The following is a 20,318-nucleotide window of genomic DNA, read 5'->3' on the forward strand; positions in this document are numbered from 1 at the left end:
CAAAGCAGTCAGCAGGCTCTCTTATCTCTCTCCATGAAGGATTTTCATGGAATGGAAGAAACCTTACAGATCGTCTCGTCCCAGTTCCCTATGGTTATAAGAGGAGGGCTCCTCCTTGGCTTTCTCCAGGAACCTCTCATCTGATTTGTGCTGCTCTTGCCAGGTTTTGCAGAGTGTTTTCTGGATTAGCTTCAAATGACCCAGCTGGCTTTGGAGGATCCACCTTCCCAGGCTGCTGGTGGTTGTTTTGTCTGACCAGTATTCCTGGGTATTCATCCACTTCATGCAAACCTTTACTTTGTCTTTGGACAAATTTTAGCTACCTTGAGTGAGCTCAAATAAAGGTCAGAGTAAAAACAGTCATGGCCACAGGCAGCAAATGCACGTAGTGTCATTAAGTTGAGTAGGGTGGGAGGGACCTCCACACATCTCAGGTCCAACACTTTTCAAACCAAGGCCAGCTGAGACTAGGTTGCTCAGATCAGTGTCCTCCAGGAGATTTCATGACTGTCTCCTGGGACATCCTGATTACCACCTTTCCCAAGCTAGAAAGCCCCAGGTCACCATGTGACTCAGTGATGTTCCCTTGGATGTCCATACTACAACCATCCTCCCTCTTATGGCCACTGGGATTTCCTTCCAAATAAATGGTTTCCAAACCAAACTCACCCCACTGATGCCCATGGTGATGTTTAAAAACAGAGGGACGAAAGCATGAGTTTCTCAAAACCTCCATTAGACTTTATTTAAAAGTTCTTTGTATAGACTTCCTGACACAGAATCCACAATAAAAATAAAACTCCCCCTCCCACCCACCCGCCTCGCCCCAAATTGCTTTGCTTTGTGTTTTATAAAACATACAACATGAGAAGAATGCCAGAGACATTCTACACCACAATTTAAAGATTCATTAACTGAGGCCTTGGTCCCAGCAGTGCATTTGCATTCAGAAACTTTGCTTCCTTTTTCTTTGCTCGTTTGGTTGGCCACATATGTTACAAATGCATACAAGAGATCTAGTTTGAAATCTAATCCAGCAAAAGGAGAAAAAAAAAACCAAAAAAATAAAAAAATAAAATAAAAAAGGGAAGAATGGAAAATCAAACCACTTATTTATCAGAGTTAACTACTCCCTTACACAAAGGCTTTCCATGTGCAGTTATGCTCAGTTATGAAAACGATAAAAGCAAGCATGTAACAGTTGCAGTGAAAACATGAAGATTATTTTTGTTTTGTTTTATTATTTTATTGTAATTTCTTTTTTTTTTGCTAATTTTTACGCTGCCTTAGGTAGGCAGGCTGCCGGAATTGGAAAGAAAGGGTAATTTAGAGACGTGTTCAGACACAATAACAATCTGCAATTAGGTAAATATTTTGTAATGTTGAAGCTATACAATATATCCTGGACACACGTAGCTCTCAGTCCACAAACAGTTTAGCACCATATTGATAGGTCACGCGGCAAAACCCTTCCTCCAAGGTTTGCTTTGGAAGTTAAAAGCATGAAATAGTACAGTGCAAGGTAGTCTATACCCTTAGCTTCTATTTGGGGTAAGGTGGCGACGGTTGATGCTCCTGGCTGTCTCAGAGGTATGTGTTGGCAGGTTGCTGGCTCTATGTTCCTATCGTCGTCACCACGCCAGGGCTGATGTTACCTGAGGTGGAGGAGGAGAAAATACGTGAGGTTACTGCGTGGGACAGTGAGGGAGGGCAAGTGGGGCTGAATACTGACTGGTCTTGCTGCAGAGCCCGTAGCACCCTCCATCCACCTGCAGCCCCAGGGTGTTGTGGTGCCACGTGTGGGTGCTTACCGGGGCTGCAGGCTTTTTCACATTCTTTCTGTGTGTTGAATCTGTTCTCGTTGCCTCCGCAGCCGCCGTACCAGAACCTGGCGCAGCTCTTGGTGTTCTGGTCGTAGTACCACTTCAGCACGAAGTTCCTGCAAGGCCCCTCGTCCTTCGGCAGCAGGCAGATGTCCATGACTGCAGAGAAAAGCAGGAGAAGGAAGGGTCAGCCAGAGGTCTGGGGTCTTGGGCTAAACACAGGCTCTCTCAAGACACGTGCATGGTAGAGAAATGCCAGTGAACAGAACCAGTTGCAGTGAATGCAAGACCGATGCTGCCTGGTCTCCTGTGGCTGAACCCTGTCTCCATGTTGACAAAGAGAAGGTCTTTGCCCAGCACTGAGCCCAAGAGGATGCCAACCCTGCTCTTCCAAGCCATCAGCTGTGTTGCTGGTGTGCATCTGCAGCACGATGCTGAGCTGGAGTAAAGGCAGAGAGAAGGACGTGTGCCACATGGCAGCAATTGTCTGCAGATCCTCTAGATTTCTAGGAAATGAGTTGGCGGGTGTCAGAACGGGGTCTGAAGGGAGAAAGCATTTTTGCCATCATTTTCCCATTAAAAGCAGTGTCTTTCCCCCAGAAGGGAAATACTCTGCATGAAGACGCTGCCAGAGCTGCTGCACCATGGCATCCCGCTTCTCTTGCTGGAAAAGTGGGCAGCAAAACACCAAAGTACCTGGACGTGTTAAAATTTGTCTTGGGATCATACCCTTTGTAAGATGCTGTGGACGGGGTGCTAGAAATCAAAGTACTGTCCTTACCCGAAACAGTTCCCGTGTATCCACAAGGAGAATAGAGAAGAATATAGAAATAAAGGATGAATTAGTGGAAATAAAGGGCGAATTAAGGGAAGGGTATAATTCCAAGCGAGTCGTTTGGGAGTTCGATGAGAGAAAATGCATGCTAAACCCTTTCAAAATGTTGATGGGAAGAAGGATGCAGAGTATTATCCCTGAAATCCTGACTAGAAAGTAGGTCTGGCAGCAAATCCTAGAAAATAAGAAAGTGCTGGTGGCAGGTTTGCTTTAAAGGAAATTGTGGCTGGTGCTGGCAGCTGCCCAGGGCGTAGGAATGCTGCAGCCAGTGGGATGGGAAAAGGGAGAAATCATGGATCCCCTGTCCATCAGAGCCCGGGGATGGGCAGCACCCTGCCCAAACTCTCCCTGTTTGCTCCTTCTAATTGCATTTTCTCTCTCTTTGGTGCGCTGCAGGCGTGGAGCTGAGCAGATCACTGCCCAATGTTGGAATGACTCTGCTCCAAACCCTGCACACCCCTTCATGAATCCAGCCAGCCATCACTCAGCCCGCAGGAGGGATCCTGTGTTGTCCTCTTTGGTGGCAGCAGGAGCTTTCAGGGTCAGCTTACAGACAGGGAAACTCAACAGTGGAGTTGGAGGCAGATCTGATTTCAGGGCTGGCTTTGGGAAAGCTGCTGCAGTGCGTTAGCTGAAAATTCCCTTGAAGGGTGACCTTCGTTCACCAGCCGCAGTGTTCATACTGTGTGGGCTGGTGCCACACTCAGAGCACTATGGGATGTCATCATACCCCATCTTTCCGTTGTTCCATCCAAACTACGGGATGGCATTTGGGCTGAGACCTCCCCCTGGTAGAACAACCCAGCCTTATCCAAAGCTTTCAAAGAGCTAAGGGGCTAAAATGGGCCTTCAGTACCATCTGGCTCCACGTATGTTCTCCCTTAGAGAAAATGCATCTGAGCCTTAGGTGCACATTTAATTTTGTCATGGTAAAAAATAATAATAATAAAAAAAGAATAGACCTATAAATTGCAGTAATTAAAGGGAAAGGAAGCATTAATTACTGAGATGGATGCGGAGCACCCAAAGAGCCCTAGGTTTTGAGGAACTGAGGCATTTCTCCCCTTGCTATGGGCTGAAACAAGAGCCTGACCCCAATGCCCAGCATCTTAAAAGCTGAGCTGTGGGCACGCTCCTGTACTTCTTTTTCCACAGCATACTGTTTTGCAGAAAACTAAAAGAGAATTGAGAGAAAGCAATGAACAGAGCAGGGGGGGACCCTTGTGGAGCGGGGCAGAGATGTGAGCATCCCTCCAGGGCCCCTCCGTTGCTTTTCTTGACTATCTGCCCAGGGCAGGATGGTGCCAAGTTCATGAAATATCAATCTAAGCTGAACAACAGTTGCTGGAAACATCACCAAGGCATGTGATGATGAGCGGAAGGGGCTAGGCTTTGGGATGGGGTTAGCAGAAACACGCGTTGCTCTAGGGAACTACACACCAGCAAGGCTTCCCCTCTCTGTGAGGGTGAAATCCTGCTCCCAGCTCAAGCCATTGGTTTCTACACAGGTCCCCAGGCTCAGCATCAGAGCTCGCTTTGCTCCCATCTTTCTCCCCTTTCTTTGCAAAGGGCCCCAAAAGATTGTGAGGAGGGGAGGCTGCCGTGATAGAAAGGCTTTTTAGGGGTCAGGTTTCCTCTGCTTCACTAACACAGGTGGCTGCAAGTCACTACTTTCTTCCCAGGTCTTGAAACAGCACCTTCTGGGGTGAGACCAGGCATGCAGGTGACTCGCTCATGCAAAGCAGATGGTGAGGCACGGGGCAAATGCAAACCAAGTCTTTTCTGCTCGATGATCTCGCAGTGGAAAAGCATGGGTGCATGCCATGACATGGTGAATGTGAACGATGGATGTGCTTTATTTTATGATAAACCTTTTGGTGTGTTACCCGGCGATAATCTTTTCTCAAGGGGTGGCTGCTGCATGGCTTTCTCAGCTGCTGCTGGAGGAAAAAGCATGTGGGTTTGGTGTTTAAATGACTTTTTCTCTCTGAGCCAAACGTTATTTGAAACGTTGATAAAAAGTGAAAGGATTAACCCCCATGTGGTACTTACATGGCTTCAAGCATTTGCTATTGCACTCAGCTTCAGTCTCAAATCTATTGGCATTACCACCGCAGCCACCATACCAACCCTGGCTGCAGATCTTGTGTTTGTAGTCAAAGAACCACACAACCTGATAGTCCTTGCACTGCATGCCCATGTCAAAGTCCAGCAAGCAAGGGTCTGCCAAATCTGCATATCAAAAGGTGCAAAGGTTAAATGATCCCAAAAGGGTTAAAAGCTGAAAAAAGGAAAGAAAAGAGATTCAGGAACGGGAAAAATAAATAAAAAATAAAATGAATGAAACCCAAAGCACTTAAAAACTCTGGAAGCCAAGAGGGTCAGATCAGACCATGCAGGTGGGTCATACTTCTGCAGGTGACATTTCCTCATTCTCCCTCTCACTAAACACCAACTCAGCCCATTCCAACCCCACATCCCTGTGCTGGGTGGCCTGGGCAGGCGTATGGGAACTGTTGAACCACTGATGGATCACCTGAGGTGAGCACTGAGTCAGCTGCAGGAGCACAGGTGAACACAATGCACCTGTGTAATCAGAAGGGGTGGAGTCTGGCTCCACCTCTCCCAGACCTCATTTAAGGGCTGACCAGCACTGGGGAAGGATCTCTTGGTGGAGATTGCTCCTTTGGAGTTTCCTATTGTGAGTCTAGGACACAGGTGAGCATTTTTCCCTTTATTTTGGCTAACTATACCATCTTTAAAATACCTTGGCTATATGCTATTTGGCATTATTTATTGTGTTAACCTTACAATAGGATTGGGCCTTCATACTGCTGTCTGTTTCCAGAGGTCTTTGCCTTGGCAGTAACTTTAATTCTTAAGCATGTTTCATTTACCTTTAATGACAAGCCACACCTGGTTGACTTCAGTGCTTGATGAGGATTTAAACGTAGGTATTTTTTCCTCTACAGAAATGATAACTCTGATCTAAATCCCTGAGTTTCTATTAATAAGGGCCATCAGTGACAGCGGCTGCCTTGCCTATATAAGGGCAGCACAATTTGGGGCTTCTTCCAAGCTTTGTGGAAAGATTTATGTATGGATCTCTCCCGTTGTGCAGAGAACTAGGAAAGACTCAGTTAAACAACCTGCCCCCAGTGCTGTGCTCTGTTTAACATCTTCAGCCTGCTCTGAAAAGCTTCAGATTAGCAGCAGCATCCTTGGAGGCATCTGGCAGAAAAGGCTTTCCCCTGACAGACGGATGCCATAAATCCTTGGGTAGGGGAGCTTGCTGATGAAAACAACTGGGATTCAGAGGTGTGTGCTGATGTGCAGAGCACACAGCACATCCAGACGTACCTGCACAGCACTACACCTTGTCACCAAAGGGCTGGCAGGAGAAGGGTTAAGCAGAGTGTGGGTTCATGTCACCTTGAGGGAGGGGACTAGCCAGGAGGGGGCCTGGCCAGTGAGAATGCATGGGAGGCACTTTGCAGATGCAGCAGGAGAAGCCATTCAGAGCTCCACAGCATTGATGGGACATGCATCAAGACACAGGTAAGATGTTCCTTGAGACCTCTACCAGCTGGGAAAGGCCACCCTCGACCTCTACCTGCTGATTGTTGAGCCTAACACCCTTCTCCCCATTCTCCTCAAGATCCTGGTGAAGAAAATGACTCAGTGAGTGAGAGGTTTATAAAACTAAAAAAAAAATCAAGAGTACTTATATGGGGATGACTTTTGGGATGTCAGATCCACAGTTGGTGCTTGTGGCAGCTTGATGAAGGCCACAGTCCTTCCAGTAGAAGAGTTTACAGCCCAGCACTTAAAATGTGACTGTATTATAGGACTGATGCAGCAAGCCTGATGTCAGCAAACTCGATGAGGCAACACTTTAACAGCTGCAGTGATTATGGGTTTCTAATGCTAATGTGATTATCAGCAGAGTGGGATCTGACAGCTTGCTTGTTAGTGGTTTACTGTGATAAGCCACTGATGGTAGAGAAATGGGGAGGGCAGCTGGGAAGCTGTCAATCAGCTAAATTTAAGCAAGCGTTTGCTGCTGGCTGCAATCCTTGGCTATGGGTCAAGCCCTTGTTGAGCGCTGTGCTAAACCAAGGAGTCAGGATCTGTTCTTTGTGGCAATCCAGGAGAGAGGGAGTGACCAAGTGATTTGATGTTTGACGCCTACAGCTATGTCTACGTGCACCAGGTAGATTATGGGGTGCAGTGTGTCTCTGGGGAGTGCTCAGCACTTGGGCTCTAGCTCATCTCTGAGCTCCATTGTAGAAATCAGGTCTGGTCTGAGTTTCTTGCAAAGATCACAGTGGTTTTAGTTAGACTTTGGTTCTAGTTAGACTTTGACCTCTTGTTTCTAGCAGGACTATGCTTGCTCTGAAGAAGCCCATGTTATGGGAGAGGGCAAGGGGGAAGACTGATGCCAGTAGTCAGGATCTTTACAGAATGGCTTAAAGTGGAAAGGACCTTAAAAAAAACACCCAGTTCCAACAAGCTCTGCCGTGCACAGGGTTGCCACCGTTGTATCAGGCTGCCTAGCTCCACATTCAGCCTGGCCTGAGTGTTTTCACAGCCTTCCTCTGGACCTGCTCCAAGAGCTCTGCAGCTTTCTTTTTCATGGGGCTCCTTCTCAGAGCTCCCCCAGCCCATCTCTCCCACCGGTACCGATACTCACCATCTTCAGGCCCTTCCAGCGGCTCAGTGTTGAGCATCATGTTGGCCAGGGCCACCTTGGGCTGAGCTGGGGTCTCTGGGGAAGACAGAAAGAGCAGTCAGCCAAGGGCAACCATGTCCTGCAGCAAAACCCTTGGGGATCCCCACCACCCACAGGAGCAGGGCTGGCCGTGCTGGTGAGCCAAAGCTAAACAAACCCACTGGCCACAATTCCAGCAGAGGGATCAGGGGACACACAGGTTGCAGGAATCAGGCCTGGATCTGTTTATTTTAGCACATAGATTTCAGAAATGTTTATTGGATGCAGCTGACACAATGAGTAATCCATCCATGACTGCCTGCCCGCGCCAGGATGCTTTGTGTTGCTCTCCTCACTTAGCAGCAGTGCTGCACGGTTGGGCTTTTCTGTAGTGGTGGCTATGGGGACTCAACCAGCTCCCGGTGGCCACCACTCTCCTCACAGCATGGGATGGGGCAGTGGCTCTGGAGGAGCTGATGTGGCCTTGAACTTTGCTCCTCTAGGCTTAGAGAGGGTGGAATAAGGCAACGTTCTCCAAGGGAGCAAAGAGGCTGTGATGAATCTTCTGCTCCCCTGCAGTCTTCAAAGATTGTCTGAGCACTGCACAAAGGGCTTCAGTGATGCTATGACCACATTCTCCACATCACAGCCTCACAGCTCTCTGGGGACTCGGGCACTGAGGGGGGGGAGAAATCCCTTGCCTTAGAAAGGAGACTGTTTCATGTTGCATCATGCTCCTTCCCCAGGGTCGGAGGGCTGCAGCCACAAGAACCGATGGATTCATTTCCCTTTGGTGCAGGGAAATGTCTCAAATGGATTTGAGTGAGAGGGACAGTGCTGCCTGGTGTTAAGGTCCTGTAGGTGGTATCACTGCTGCCTACCCAGTTTGTTCCCATTTGAGATTTCTACAGGAAATTAAGGCACTGAGGATCTAAGTCAACACGTGCAAATGTTACTTCTACAAATTGTTTTCCTGACGTTTCTGTGGTCACTTTTATTGCTGGTGAAGGTAAGAGACTTCAGACCTGATCCAAACCCGCTGAAGTCCAAATAAAGGCTCTTTGTGGGCACTGGAGGAGGCTCTAAAGTGCCAGAACAGCCAGAGGCAGCACTGATGGCACCAGTGCAAGCTTTGCCACAGCAGCCAGCCAAGGTGCCTCTGTGCCAAGCTACTTAAGAGAAAAAGTTGGCTTTCTCTTATGGAGCAATTTTTGGCCATGCCAAAGGGTTTGGTGATTTTTACGTGTGATCTGTGCACGTGGAGCTTGATCCTCAAAAGACCAAATTTGCTATTTAATCCCTTCTATATGCTTTATTTGGATGTTGTAGTATGTGAAGCAGATAGACAGTGAATATTATCCTCAGAGAAACAGCTTTTCTTCCTTATTTTGCTATCAGGGCAGTCTGAATTAACTCTGTTAACCCTGTTTGGCTCTTGTTATTGATTACTGCAATGTTGTCTGGGCCCTAGCAGGACCCATTGTGCGAAGCCTTCAGCACTCACAATAAGACAAACACCCCTCTGGGACTGGCTTTAATTCTCCCACAATCTGGAACAGTTTAACACCTCTGAAGTGTCATTTTACGTTTGCCTAAGAAACACACAGCAGTGGATCTTGGCTGCTGGGACAGAGGGTACACCTGGGAGGTGATGCAACTGAGCATTGCCAGGGCTGGGACCATTTGTACTGATTGTTTTTGTTTTTTTTTCCCCTTCCTTATATGTTTTTTTTCTGTATTTTGTGTCTGTTGTCTTAAATTTGAGAGGGGGAAAAAATGATAATGAACACTGGTGTGTTTTCATCAAGAGTTACTTACTTGTGCTGAACGTCCCCGTGTAGGTTACTTTGGGCTGGGATTTCAGGTAGCCAGTAATGAAGACGAGGTATTTCTGTCCACTTCTGAGGCCCCCAATGACACGTTCGGTGCCGGTTACATTTTGCTTCAGCACAAGAGAGTGGTCGTGTGCTAAGGTGATGGCAAGGTCAAATACATAGGCGTTGTGTGGCTCGGGGCTGGCCCAGCGTAGTCTGGCACTGTTCTCGGTGATGTCCATGATCTGGATGTCATTCATCTTTGCTGTGATTTGGGAGGAAAAACTGAGAGAGGATCTGGAGAGGGAAGGTCTCAAAGAAAGCTGAATATCTACTTGGGGCATCTTGGTTCTCAGCATGCTTCAGGGAGGCTTTCTTTTTCATGGCCTGGGTGAGGATCTTAAAGCAAAGCTTGCCTCAGACCTAACATAACCTTAAGGAAGTCACAGAAACGGTTAGGGAAAGGTTTTCCTGCTATGGAGGAGCATTGGAAGGGGCCTTAACACTACTTGGAAGCAACAGTGGAACAAGAAATACCCAGAAAAGCTCGTTCCCTGAAAGCAGATGAAAGCATTGACTTTGCAAAAGCTGTTTTTACATGGAGATGTGTTCATCAACTGGCTCTGCTTTTAACAGATGTTCTTTGTTACTGGTTCATCTTGTGCAGAGCTGCCTGCAACTCCCTGCAGGAGCACGTGGGAAGGCTTCTTTACGTGAACTGCACTCATATGGAAGAGCTTTATCATTCCTAAGGAGGCCTCCACACTGATTCAGTGATGAATGAACTTCAACTATTTATATTAGCTGACAGAGAACTCAAACAACCTCGTATGAATCACCACAAATAGCAAAACTTAGCTGGGGGATAAAAACACTGAAAGCAAATGGGCCATGCTGGAAAGAGACAAGCTCTGCCACCATGTTACTGGGCTGGGTAGCAGGTAGTGGCTTGTCCCAGTCTTAGATTAGAGTTGTTAAAATTGGAGACCTCTAAGATTCCCAAGTCCAACTGTGGTCAATGGGCATGGTGGGGGGTGGGTTCACATCTCCCAGTGACGCATCCTCATGGTTCTGCAGCATCTCTAGGGATGGTGACTCCACCGCTTCCCACAGTGGCCTGTGCCACTGCCTTACCACTCCTTCTGAGGAGAAACCAGTTCAATTTTCCGGTTTTGCACCCAAAAATGTCTTTCTGCAGGCGCAAAACTTGGCTTCCTAGTGACATTTCCCATTAGGACTACTCTCTTGGCAAGGAAGAAAAGCCACTACCTCACTACAGCACAAAATCAGACAAGCAAGCGACACGAGGCACGGGGACAGCCTTTCACATACCACCTTGTCTTCTCCTACTGCTTGCTGCTGCAGCTGTGGTGCTCGCTGTGGTGCGGCTGGTGGCTTTGGTGCTGGTGGTGGTGCTTCCTTGGTTCTGTATTGTGGCGTTCACCTGGACAGTAGTGCTCTCTGTAGGCCTCTCTGTGGTTCTGGTCTGGGCTGTGGTGCTGGCAGTGGTGGTCTTGGCGTGGGCACTGGTGCTTGCAGCAGGCTTGATGGTTGTTCTTAGCGTGGTGGTGGTGCTTATGGTTTGGGATATGGTTGCATTGGGAGCCATATATCTATCAGAGCAAGAAGCAGTTCATTACGTCCATTTGTCATATTTATTGTTTTCCCAAATACTATAGAAGCAGAATTTTGGTCTGGAGGAGCTACTTACGCTGTTTTTTGTCCAGTTTGCCCAGGGCTCTTGGGTGTTTGGTCACTCTGCATCCACTTGCACTGTTTCCTTATTTCTGGAGGTAGGTAGAAAGCAAAGTCACCTACAGACGGAGAGAGGCAGGCATTAAACAGTGGTGTTGAGGGTGGCTGTTACCTACCAACACTGTTATGTGTATTTCTTCTTGATTAAAAAAGCTCTCCTCTTTGCTTGGTCTCATTAAGAGCTATGAACTATCTTTTGATGTTTAGTGTGATCAGTGCAGCATCCTGGGTGGAGAGACTTGTTATTCCAATATGCAGAGAGCAGTAAATGCGAGATACTAGATGGCTTTGTTTTGGTATGTTTTGGTCTGTCACATATAAACAGCATTCTCATAGCAAAGCACTTCCAACCACACTTCTAGTATTTTACTGAGAGGTTCCCAGGATCCTCATAAGCAGTGGCTGGAAAAGTCAGAATGAGGGAAAACTAAACATTCATTTGTCAGGAAAGATGTGTGCATGTAAGGTCAGGTGCTGCCCCTTCCACGCTGGCTGCAGGATGTAATACTTACTTCTGATAAAAGATGGCAGCAGTCTTGCAAAGCGTAGTAAGGGCTCTTCATGAAGCTCCCCGGGTTTAGAGACCAATTTAAAGAACACATCATTTGGCTCGCTAGCTAGGCTGTAGATATTCTTGACGTCCACATTCTTGCCAATGCCCAAGATAACAAACAAGTATCCTTTGCATTTTGCATCAGTCACAGCCTCCTGCAAGTACTCAAGTTCTTGTTTTCTCATTTTTCCAGTTATCATGAGAACTATGACTTTGAGATCCCGAGGGTTTGGTGCGCTTTCAAAAACGTGAGCCACCGTGTGTTCAACTGCACTTCCCATAGCCATCGTGCCATAGAGCTGGGTCATTTGGTTGTGTAAGTACTTAATGATCTTCTCTTTGGATCCATAGTCTGTTAGTGAAAACTCTGTTTTTACTGGTGGGAAGCTTGAGTTGGTTTCATGTTCATAAGGAGCTTGCTGGAGAACTGCCACTCTTGCATGGTGCTGAGATATTTTTGGCTCGGAGCTGATTTCCATGTTGCTTATGAGGTGGGAAATGTACTTCTTCATCTCATTGAACTGCAGAGGTGTGGTGGACTCTGAGCTATCCATGATGAAGGCTATGTCAGTGTCTACATCTGTCGGGGCTGCCCTTCTGTCTCTGAATACAGGTCTTTGACTGCCGTAACCACAGACAGGATCAGGTTCACACACATCTAGGGCAGAAATACAGCAGATTTCACATGGAGGGACTGAAGATAGCCTTCCCTTGTTGCTGTTAAAAGTCTCTTAAAGTGCTACTAAGATACAGACGTTCAGTGGTCCATTACTTGTTAACAAAGAAATTTCATCCCCAAAACACATTTAATTAGTATTTTTCATGCACTTCTCTGCCCAAAGAGACTCCTGAAGCTCTCAACTGTAAATGACAGATGGCTGTACTTTAGAGCACTGAGATATTGGTATTTGGGATGTCAAAATGGGATCAGGTCAAAAACAGAGCTTCCATTTACAACTTGAAGAACGCCCCTAACGAGCAGCGAGCCCTATTCACAATGTCAATGTTTTTCACTCAACCTGAGAATAAGGATCCCTTGTCTTCAGCAGCAAAAGGCCTGACTCCTAGCTGGCCTTCCCTTCTATACCACTGAGAACCAACTTCTGTGCAAGCAGAATGATCTGGCACAATCTAGATGGGAACGTGGATACTTTACCCAGACAAATGTGACAAGTCAAGAGCCTCCGGATAGTGTCATTCAGCTGGCTGCCACTGGTTGGAAGAACAATTGCGTGTCCAACTGCTGTGTTGTTGATCTGGTTAGATGCAAAGCAGAAAAAAAAAAAAGACATTAGTTAACATTGTTCCCTCCTGCTATTTTCACTGGAAAGTAGGGGAAGGCAACCTCATGGCCGATTCCAAGGGATTCCCTACACAACATGCTGGTTTTGGTGTATCCCATCTGGAGGAGACTAATACACTCCATGTCAATTGGTTGGACTACTTTAGATGAATTCCTCAAAAAGGGTCAGGCACTTGAACCAACATGCTCAGCTAGGGCTCTTGTTTTTCTTCTTTTTCTCTGCTGTATACCTCAGCTCTCCCTCTACTAAGGATGCTACCATAATTCCACCGTCCCACACTTAGACTTTCTGTCTTTCTCGCTATGGAAGCAATCTTTTCCATACCACAGTGAGCCACGGTCTGAGAAACAACTGAATCATCATAACGTAGCTAGAGTTTTGCAGTATGCCTCTCAGATTTCTCTAATAGTCACACTGCTTCACAGTGCTAAGCTCTTGAAAGGCCTACAGAAGCCAACCAGCAGCTGTAAGAGCCAAGAGAAATATGCCGTCAATCTCCCAGTGAACTGGACTGAGGTCAGGAGCAGGGAAGGAAAGAAAGGGTGAACAGCCCCAACCTCCAGAGCTCTTTCGAGAACTGCATCCTGTCTGCTGGTGAGGAACACAGGAATGACCCCAGCATCATAGAGCTTCAGCACGGCATCGTTGAGCTGTGGGGAGGCTCTTGTCTCCCCGTTGCTGAAAAAGACAGCCACCTTCCTCATGAGGAACCCACTTCGGGCACGCTTGAAGGTATTCCTGGCCACAAAGGACATGGCAGTCTCCAGGCTGCGTGGCTTTGTGGTCAGGGTTGCCTGGAAGTTTTGGATCTGCTGGAGAAGGCTTGATTTCTTCCTGGCATCAGCAAAGCGGATCTCTGTGGTGACTTCATTGTTGTAGGTGACCAAGGCCACGCGGGCACCACGAGGGCAGTTGCTCTCAGCAATGGTTAAGTTGCTGACCACTCTGAGCACAGTTTGCTTCATCCTGTTGAAGACATCCCTCCCAACACCTGAGGAGGTGTCAATAGCGAAGGCCAGCTCGGTTGGGAAGACAGGGCACTCCTTGGGACCTGCCAAAAATACATGTTGGAGATGAGTTGTGCCCCAGACAGTTGTCAGGGTGCAAGGGGCCACATCAGTCATTCATTCCACACTGGGAAAGCAACAGTTCTTGGACATGATCACGTCAGGATGTAAAGGACTGAAGGTAACTTACCATAGCAGCAAGCTGTGGGAAAGATAAGGGGGAAAAAAAGCATTTCAGTCAATGCCATCCATGTGATGTGAATGGCATACAAGGGGTAGAAATGGGGGATTAGCAAAGCACTGAGATACTCACGGCACTTATCTTTGATGTTCTGCACAAGAGCACATTGCTTTAGGAAATAGAATAAGGGAGAGTTAGAAAGGGAAAACAAATATGTGGCACAGCCAGCAATAGAATATCTCAAAAGAAGGCAGAAATGATGGTTCACTTACACCGATGGATTGTCCTTTATCACCTTTAAGTCCCTGTTAATTAAAAAATAAAGAGAGCAATATGTAATTTTAGTAGGCATATTTTTCAACCCCTGGCACACTTAGGTACTGTTATGTTTCTCAGAGAGGCAATGAGGAGGCTCTTTGGGGGCAATGAAGACTTACAGATGGTCCAGGGTATCCAATCTCTCCTTTCTGACCAGGTGTCCCAGGATTTCCAGCGTCTCCCTAGGAAGAGATGTCTTCTCTGAGAAAGTCTGCCAGAGGACCCCCAGGAGCATGATTCAACCCTTAGAGAAGATGTGCACATCTTCTGGGTCACTTTTGCACAGGGGTAAGACTCACTCTCCGGCCTCTGTTTCCTTTAGGTCCGGGGCCTCCAGCACCACCACGGTCACCAGGCTCACCCTGGATGGGGACAAATAGAAATGGTAACTCTCAATCTACAGATCCTCAGGTCACGTCTACATTGCTTGGAAAATGAACACGCAGTTCATGGTCTGCATTGTACCTTGGGTCCTGCGTAGCCTACGAAGCCACGTTCTCCCTGAAAGAAACAAAGTTTTGTTTGAAAATGGGGTTTTAGAAAATATCCATCTACAGAAACAGGATCACTTAACAACAAATTCAAATGATGGAGGATGGTTGTGTTGAGCATATACCTACCTTTCTGCCTTTAGGACCTGGGCCACCAATTCCATCTCGTCCATCATCACCCTAAAATGGGAAAGCAAATGGCATTAATATTCAGTCATACTTGAATATCTTAAACTCATAGGTCCTGTGACATTGACAGAGAAAAACATCAATGCCACAGGCCCTGGAAAGGCCTTTCTACAGAAGAAATTTGCTTTTAGAAAAATAGTACAAAAAAGTGATGCTAAAATGACAAGCAAGAGTTAAAGTATGCTTAGCATGCATATACAAGGTGTAAAATGACACTTATGCTGGAGGAAGGCATGAGGCTGATTTCCACCTCTTGTCTTGCTCTTTGTAGAGTGTAAAGTCCAAAGGCAAGCTGAACTGTGTTCTGTGAAGGTCTGTAGCTGGCTCATGACCATGCTTACCATCTCTCCTCGTGGGCCTTGCTGTCCATTTGGTCCCTTGGGTCCAGGATTTCCAGGCTCGCCCTGAAGACAGGAGCAGCTGCTTAAGCATGTGCTGAAACTCCAGGCAAGTATAAGCCTTCCCCACCCCACCACCACTGGTTTCTTGTACAAACTATTGTTTTTTGCAGCAGAAAGTTGTGTGGACCTATGTGGCCAGCAATGCTACGAAAGTACTACACACAGAGGGTACAGAGAGATCCAGCTGATAATCTGCCTGGGAAATGATTTGGGAATCTACGTTTGCCTGTTCAGTGAAATGAGAGCCTAGTAAGCATCCAGAGCGTGGACCTGGCTTTAGTCTGCACCTCACCAACCAATGAAGGCGAGTTAACCTCCAGTGTTTTTTGAAGCCTGTTCCTACGCTCCTCATTGCTGTTTTGGTTCTGATCCCCGGTGCTCATGAAGACATACCTTCCGTCCCAGTGGGCCAATCCTGCCCCTCTCTCCTGGGCTTCCTGGTTGCCCACCACCAGCCTGGAACAGAAAGGGAGAAGCATGTTGGTAGAGTGTCAATACAACTGAGTGCCTTAAACGAGGGATCTGTGTGGCCACGTGGGTCAACCACTAGGGCTGGTGCTCCCCAAAGCACTGCAGAAAATTCAGTGAGATCTCCAGGCTGAGCCCCTTGGCTCTCCTGGCTGGGAATGAGTAGAAGGACTCACCCTGGGCCCAGGGACACCTTGCTCTCCCCTGATGCCTGGAGTGCCTATCTGTCCTGCTGGGCCCTGTGCATGAGGAAAGAGAGATGTGTCAACGTGGGTGGGGAGAGACATGCCAGCACAGCCAGAAGTTGTGAGGGAAGGCAAACACTTCAGCACCCAAGAGATAGCTTCCAAATACATCACACCTTGGGAACTGCACACCAGTCCTCGCTGTGCTACCCCTGGGAAGAGGTAACGCAGCAGCATAGTGCCACAAGATGTACTTTTTGCCTTCTCAAGCCTACGTGCTCACTGACCTGTGGCCCTCTCATGCCTTGTTCTCCAGCTGGTCCCTGCTGGCCGAGCGCGCCCTTGGTGCCCTGGAGGTGCAGAACAGCACAGGTTAGCACAGGGGACATGGCAAGGGGCTGGGGGTGTCAGGGCATGGGAAGCCAGTTTATGGCTACGTGAAGGGAAGGATGCTTTTTATTTATTTTGTAGAATAAAAATGAGCACAACAGTGAGGGAATTGGCCTCCCACAGTCAATGGGTGGCAACCTATAAATCTCGTCTATGCTTTGACCCTGGTCAAGCATGGGAAGCGGCCACCAGCCTGATTTCACAGCAGCAAGAGGGAGCCTGTGGAGTTGCAGAGGGATTTGGAGGTGGGACGAGGCAGGAAGGGGGAAGCAAAACCTGCAGCAGGAGGCACCAGTGCCAGACCCTTACCTTGACTCCTATCGGCCCCCTGCGTCCCGCCATGCCCTGTGAGCACAGAAACAATGGGACACGTTAGGCAAGGATGTAAGCACGCACACTTCTGTATAGCCTTTAGGACAGCACGTCTCCACTTCTCATTGCAAAACTGTCTTTGAATAGTTTACTGGGGATGGAGGGAGAAAGGAATCCATGCTCCACCTTGTGCCAGCTTTTGCAAACCAAACTTTGGCATGTTTTCTCCATACTCACAGCCCCTTGGCAGATCAGCCAGATGCAGATGTGTACAGTCAAGTAAATCAGATATAACCCTGCTGATCTCAGCAGAGCGGCTCTGGTGGGAATAATAACAGCAGGAATTGAGCTTAGGAGTCAACACAAGCCAGCAAACCACCAGGAGTTTTCCTTTTGAGTGTGGTTCTTTTTCCCTATAGCTGTGACTCCTGACAGGAGACCGAGAGGAGATGGAGGTGTTTATCAAATGACAGCAACCCTGCAGACCCAGCAGCTCACCATCCTCCCGACTCCTCCGTCTGGTCCTCTCTGCCCCACAGGTCCAGGCTCTCCCTAAGGGAAATACACAATGGGTGAGAGCTCTGAGATGCATGAGCACTTCTTCCGTGCCCCCACACAACTGCTCAGCCTCATGCTACGGCTGGAAATCAGCTTCCATCACATCTCTGAGCTAGCTCAAGCCAACGTTTCTGATTGTAATGATTCACAACAGCAGGCTAAATTAATTTCCAAGTATGAAGCTCTTCCCAGGGACAGTTTCCCAGGAGAGAAAAAAAACACTTAACACAAAGTGTCGCCTAAGCGGATGCCTTCCCAGAAAAAGCATTGATGGCAAAACAACAGTGTTTTCCAGTGGAAATAATGCTCCATCTGAAAAGGCATGATGAATTCAAGGAGCTCACACCTTTTTTTGGCAGCATCTTTTTCTCTTACTTTCACTGTCCTGTCTCATCGTGCAAACAAAAACAACAGAAGACAACAGAGGAGCTTTACCATGTGTCCAATTTCACCCTTTTGGCCTCTGGTTCCCCGCTGAGTATTATCTGCTCCCGAATCTCCCTGAAAGCAATGGAGCAATGGGAAACAGCTGTGTGAGCAAGACAAGAAACTTAAACATCGTGAACTGCTGTGCTGTAAGTTCAGAACCAACACTTCTTCATTTTTTTTCTCTACTGACTGGATTAGGGGAAGTGAACAGTTCTGGTGGTTTGAGGGAATTATGGCTTTTCAGCTGAAAAATAATAATGTTGAAAAGAGGAAGGGAATTTGGCTTGGTAACCAGAGGTGTGTGTTCCCCATGTGCCATCTCTTGGTTCTCCCTCTGTTACTGGACCTGCTTGTATGATAGCAAATTCCCTTTGGTGGTGTCTTGCCCTACAACCGTTGCACCATCAGAAGGCTTTGGGCTCTCAGAGCTGCCTGACCCCATGGGCTATAGGGCAGGGAGACTTCTGGTGCCACAGTTTGCATAGGTGGGCAGGGTGCACAGACTCCATCAGCTTGTGCGTTACAAACCACTGCCAACAGCAGCTGGGCTTCAGGCTACAAGGCTGAAAGCTGTTGCTTCTGGCCCAGCAGCATTCAATAACCCTGAGTACACGCTCTCATTGCTTGCAGAAGACCCCCGAGACTTGGAGAGGTGAGATCAAGAAGCTGTCTCAGCAATATTTACCGGGTCCCCACGAAGCCCACGGTCACCTCGCTCTCCTCGTTCACCTTTGGCTCCTTTATTACCCTGGGGGAAAGAAGGGAGAGTTAGCAGGAGCAGCCTTCACGATCTCCCTACCCCCCAGGCGGAGCAGAGGACCTTCCACCTTCTCCATCTTCCACCCTTTTTGAACACCTACCCTCCTGCCGGAGAACCCCTTCTCTCCAGAGGAGCCAGGCAAGCCTTTGTCTCCCTACAAAAGAACAGAAGTATTTTGGGAGAGTGTTTGCCACTTCCAGGGCTCCAGAGCATCACGTTCTAAAGAGAAGTGTGCTGGGAATGACTGACCTCTTCTCCATCGATGCCATCCAGACCCATTTCTCCCAGTTCACCCTGCAGAAGAGACGTAGGGGGCAAATGCTCATCAAGGAAAAGGAGAACTGGGGAGGGGTTCACCATCACCACTGTGTGATGAGGAAATAGTTCCATACCTTCTCTCCTGGGAATCCTCGAGAACCCTAAAGAGATCAGAAAAAGGAGTTAGTGTGCTGCTCTCTGGGCCACTTCTGTGGGTGGTGGTGGTTGTGGTGGGGAAGAGGGGCAGACCCGGAGCCAGGATGAGCTGGGGCAGATGAGGTGTGCTACGTGGGGATTAATCATCCCTCACTTTTCCTGTGCAGATCTTCAGCTGTCTCCTGGCCACTCATACAGAGATAAAATATGCTTTTGGTGGGTTTTAGTCAGCTGAACTAATAAAATAGTTTATTCCTTAGCTGTAACTCTTTCTCCATAGATAAGTTGGATTACCACTGACTTTGATTTCTCCCTACGCCCCTTATTAAATGGATCCAGACCTCAGGGGATGCATGGAGCATCATCTTTATCCAAGGCTGGGCAGCATTTTAAAGAGTCCCAGTAGCTCAGCTGCAACTAATGGGCTTGGTGCAGGCACTCCTGCACTCCCTGCCAGAGGATCCTGCTGTCAGAGCGAATGATAGGAAACAGCACTGAAAATTACCCACAGATATTACATGTTTCACCACCTCGTGGCACAGCTGCTGTCCCGAGCTTTAGCTCAAGGATATTCTCCAAAGCAGCAGTTGTGGCTCACTTTTCTCCCTGTTCCTCAACAGGAAATCCTGCCTGTACGTTGAGCCTGGATGGACAGACTCCCTTCTGCTCCTCAGATCCATGTGATGCTAGCAGCACGGTACATGCTGGGAGCTCTGGTGCTCGGCCAGGTGGATGCTGCATGACATCCTAAAGCAGCAGTGGGTTTCCCTCAGCTGGATGCAGGGTGTGCACCACACAGGCTCCTTCCAGACGTACCTTGGTTCCTCTGTGCCCAGGGCATCCCTGGAAACCCTGTGTCCCATTCACTCCTGGTGGTCCACGCTCACCCTGTGCACGGAGGAGAAAACACAGTGGTCAAGGTTTGCATCTGCACGCCTGTCTTCAGGTAATTGCACTTACTGGCAAGCATGGGAGGTGCTTTGTCCTAAACCAAGTTTTGGAAGGTCAGTGCCCAGCTGATGCACTAGGACTATCTCTTGTCCTCAACGCCACATCCTTGCCAAGCTCTCAGCTATGAAAGAGCTTCCTCCTTCCAAAAACTGACAGCAAGAGCTCAGCAGAGATGACTAACCCAATCCTGACCTTACCTCTGACCACAGCATTTGGCCCCGATATCAGAAGATATTGGAAAAGGAGCACACCATCAGCCCCTTGGCCTTGGCTTCACCCCCTGGGTGTGATGTGTGGGGAGATGTTTGTTCCAGCAGTGACATGGGATCCATGAAGTAAGAGTTTGGAAGATGCTGTGCTAATAAGAAATCACGGGACTCACGTTGTCTGTCACCATGATGGATAGAAACACCCCTTTGTGGTCTGATGCTCGGGCTAGCTCAGCTCCTTCAGCTGCATTCAATATGGA

The 20,318-nt window shown here is 48.0% G+C and overlaps 1 protein-coding gene across 1 annotated transcript in view; it reads right to left on the reverse strand.

Annotated features, from left to right (window-relative positions):
• Positions 1-715: 715 nt before the first annotated feature.
• COL6A3 (collagen type VI alpha 3 chain) overlaps positions 716-20,318 on the reverse strand; it is a 52,374-nt gene continuing 32,771 nt past the window's right edge. Inside the window, exons 17-46 of the mRNA XM_065750972.1 lie at positions 19,715-19,786; positions 18,877-18,903; positions 18,734-18,778; positions 18,585-18,638; positions 18,410-18,472; positions 17,731-17,796; positions 17,236-17,289; positions 16,735-16,770; positions 16,323-16,385; positions 16,027-16,089; positions 15,776-15,838; positions 15,323-15,385; positions 14,922-14,972; positions 14,767-14,802; positions 14,601-14,663; positions 14,421-14,483; positions 14,256-14,288; positions 14,116-14,152; positions 13,993-14,004; positions 13,353-13,846; positions 12,648-12,747; positions 11,451-12,149; positions 10,895-10,997; positions 10,516-10,796; positions 9,188-9,448; positions 7,352-7,426; positions 4,711-4,890; positions 4,545-4,598; positions 1,812-1,982; positions 716-1,655 (exon numbers count right to left, since the gene is read on the reverse strand). Coding sequence (XP_065607044.1) covers positions 1,615-1,655; positions 1,812-1,982; positions 4,545-4,598; positions 4,711-4,890; positions 7,352-7,426; positions 9,188-9,448; positions 10,516-10,796; positions 10,895-10,997; positions 11,451-12,149; positions 12,648-12,747; positions 13,353-13,846; positions 13,993-14,004; positions 14,116-14,152; positions 14,256-14,288; positions 14,421-14,483; positions 14,601-14,663; positions 14,767-14,802; positions 14,922-14,972; positions 15,323-15,385; positions 15,776-15,838; positions 16,027-16,089; positions 16,323-16,385; positions 16,735-16,770; positions 17,236-17,289; positions 17,731-17,796; positions 18,410-18,472; positions 18,585-18,638; positions 18,734-18,778; positions 18,877-18,903; positions 19,715-19,786 — 3,423 coding nt within the window. The 3' untranslated portion in view covers positions 716-1,614. The remainder of the gene's footprint in view (positions 1,656-1,811; positions 1,983-4,544; positions 4,599-4,710; positions 4,891-7,351; positions 7,427-9,187; positions 9,449-10,515; positions 10,797-10,894; positions 10,998-11,450; positions 12,150-12,647; positions 12,748-13,352; positions 13,847-13,992; positions 14,005-14,115; positions 14,153-14,255; positions 14,289-14,420; positions 14,484-14,600; positions 14,664-14,766; positions 14,803-14,921; positions 14,973-15,322; positions 15,386-15,775; positions 15,839-16,026; positions 16,090-16,322; positions 16,386-16,734; positions 16,771-17,235; positions 17,290-17,730; positions 17,797-18,409; positions 18,473-18,584; positions 18,639-18,733; positions 18,779-18,876; positions 18,904-19,714; positions 19,787-20,318) is intronic.

This window comes from Cyrtonyx montezumae, unplaced genomic scaffold, assembly GCF_038088225.1.
Source record: "Cyrtonyx montezumae isolate F1298 unplaced genomic scaffold, pur_monq_1.0 scaffold_7, whole genome shotgun sequence".
In the NCBI taxonomy this organism is placed as follows: domain Eukaryota; kingdom Metazoa; phylum Chordata; class Aves; order Galliformes; family Odontophoridae; genus Cyrtonyx; species Cyrtonyx montezumae.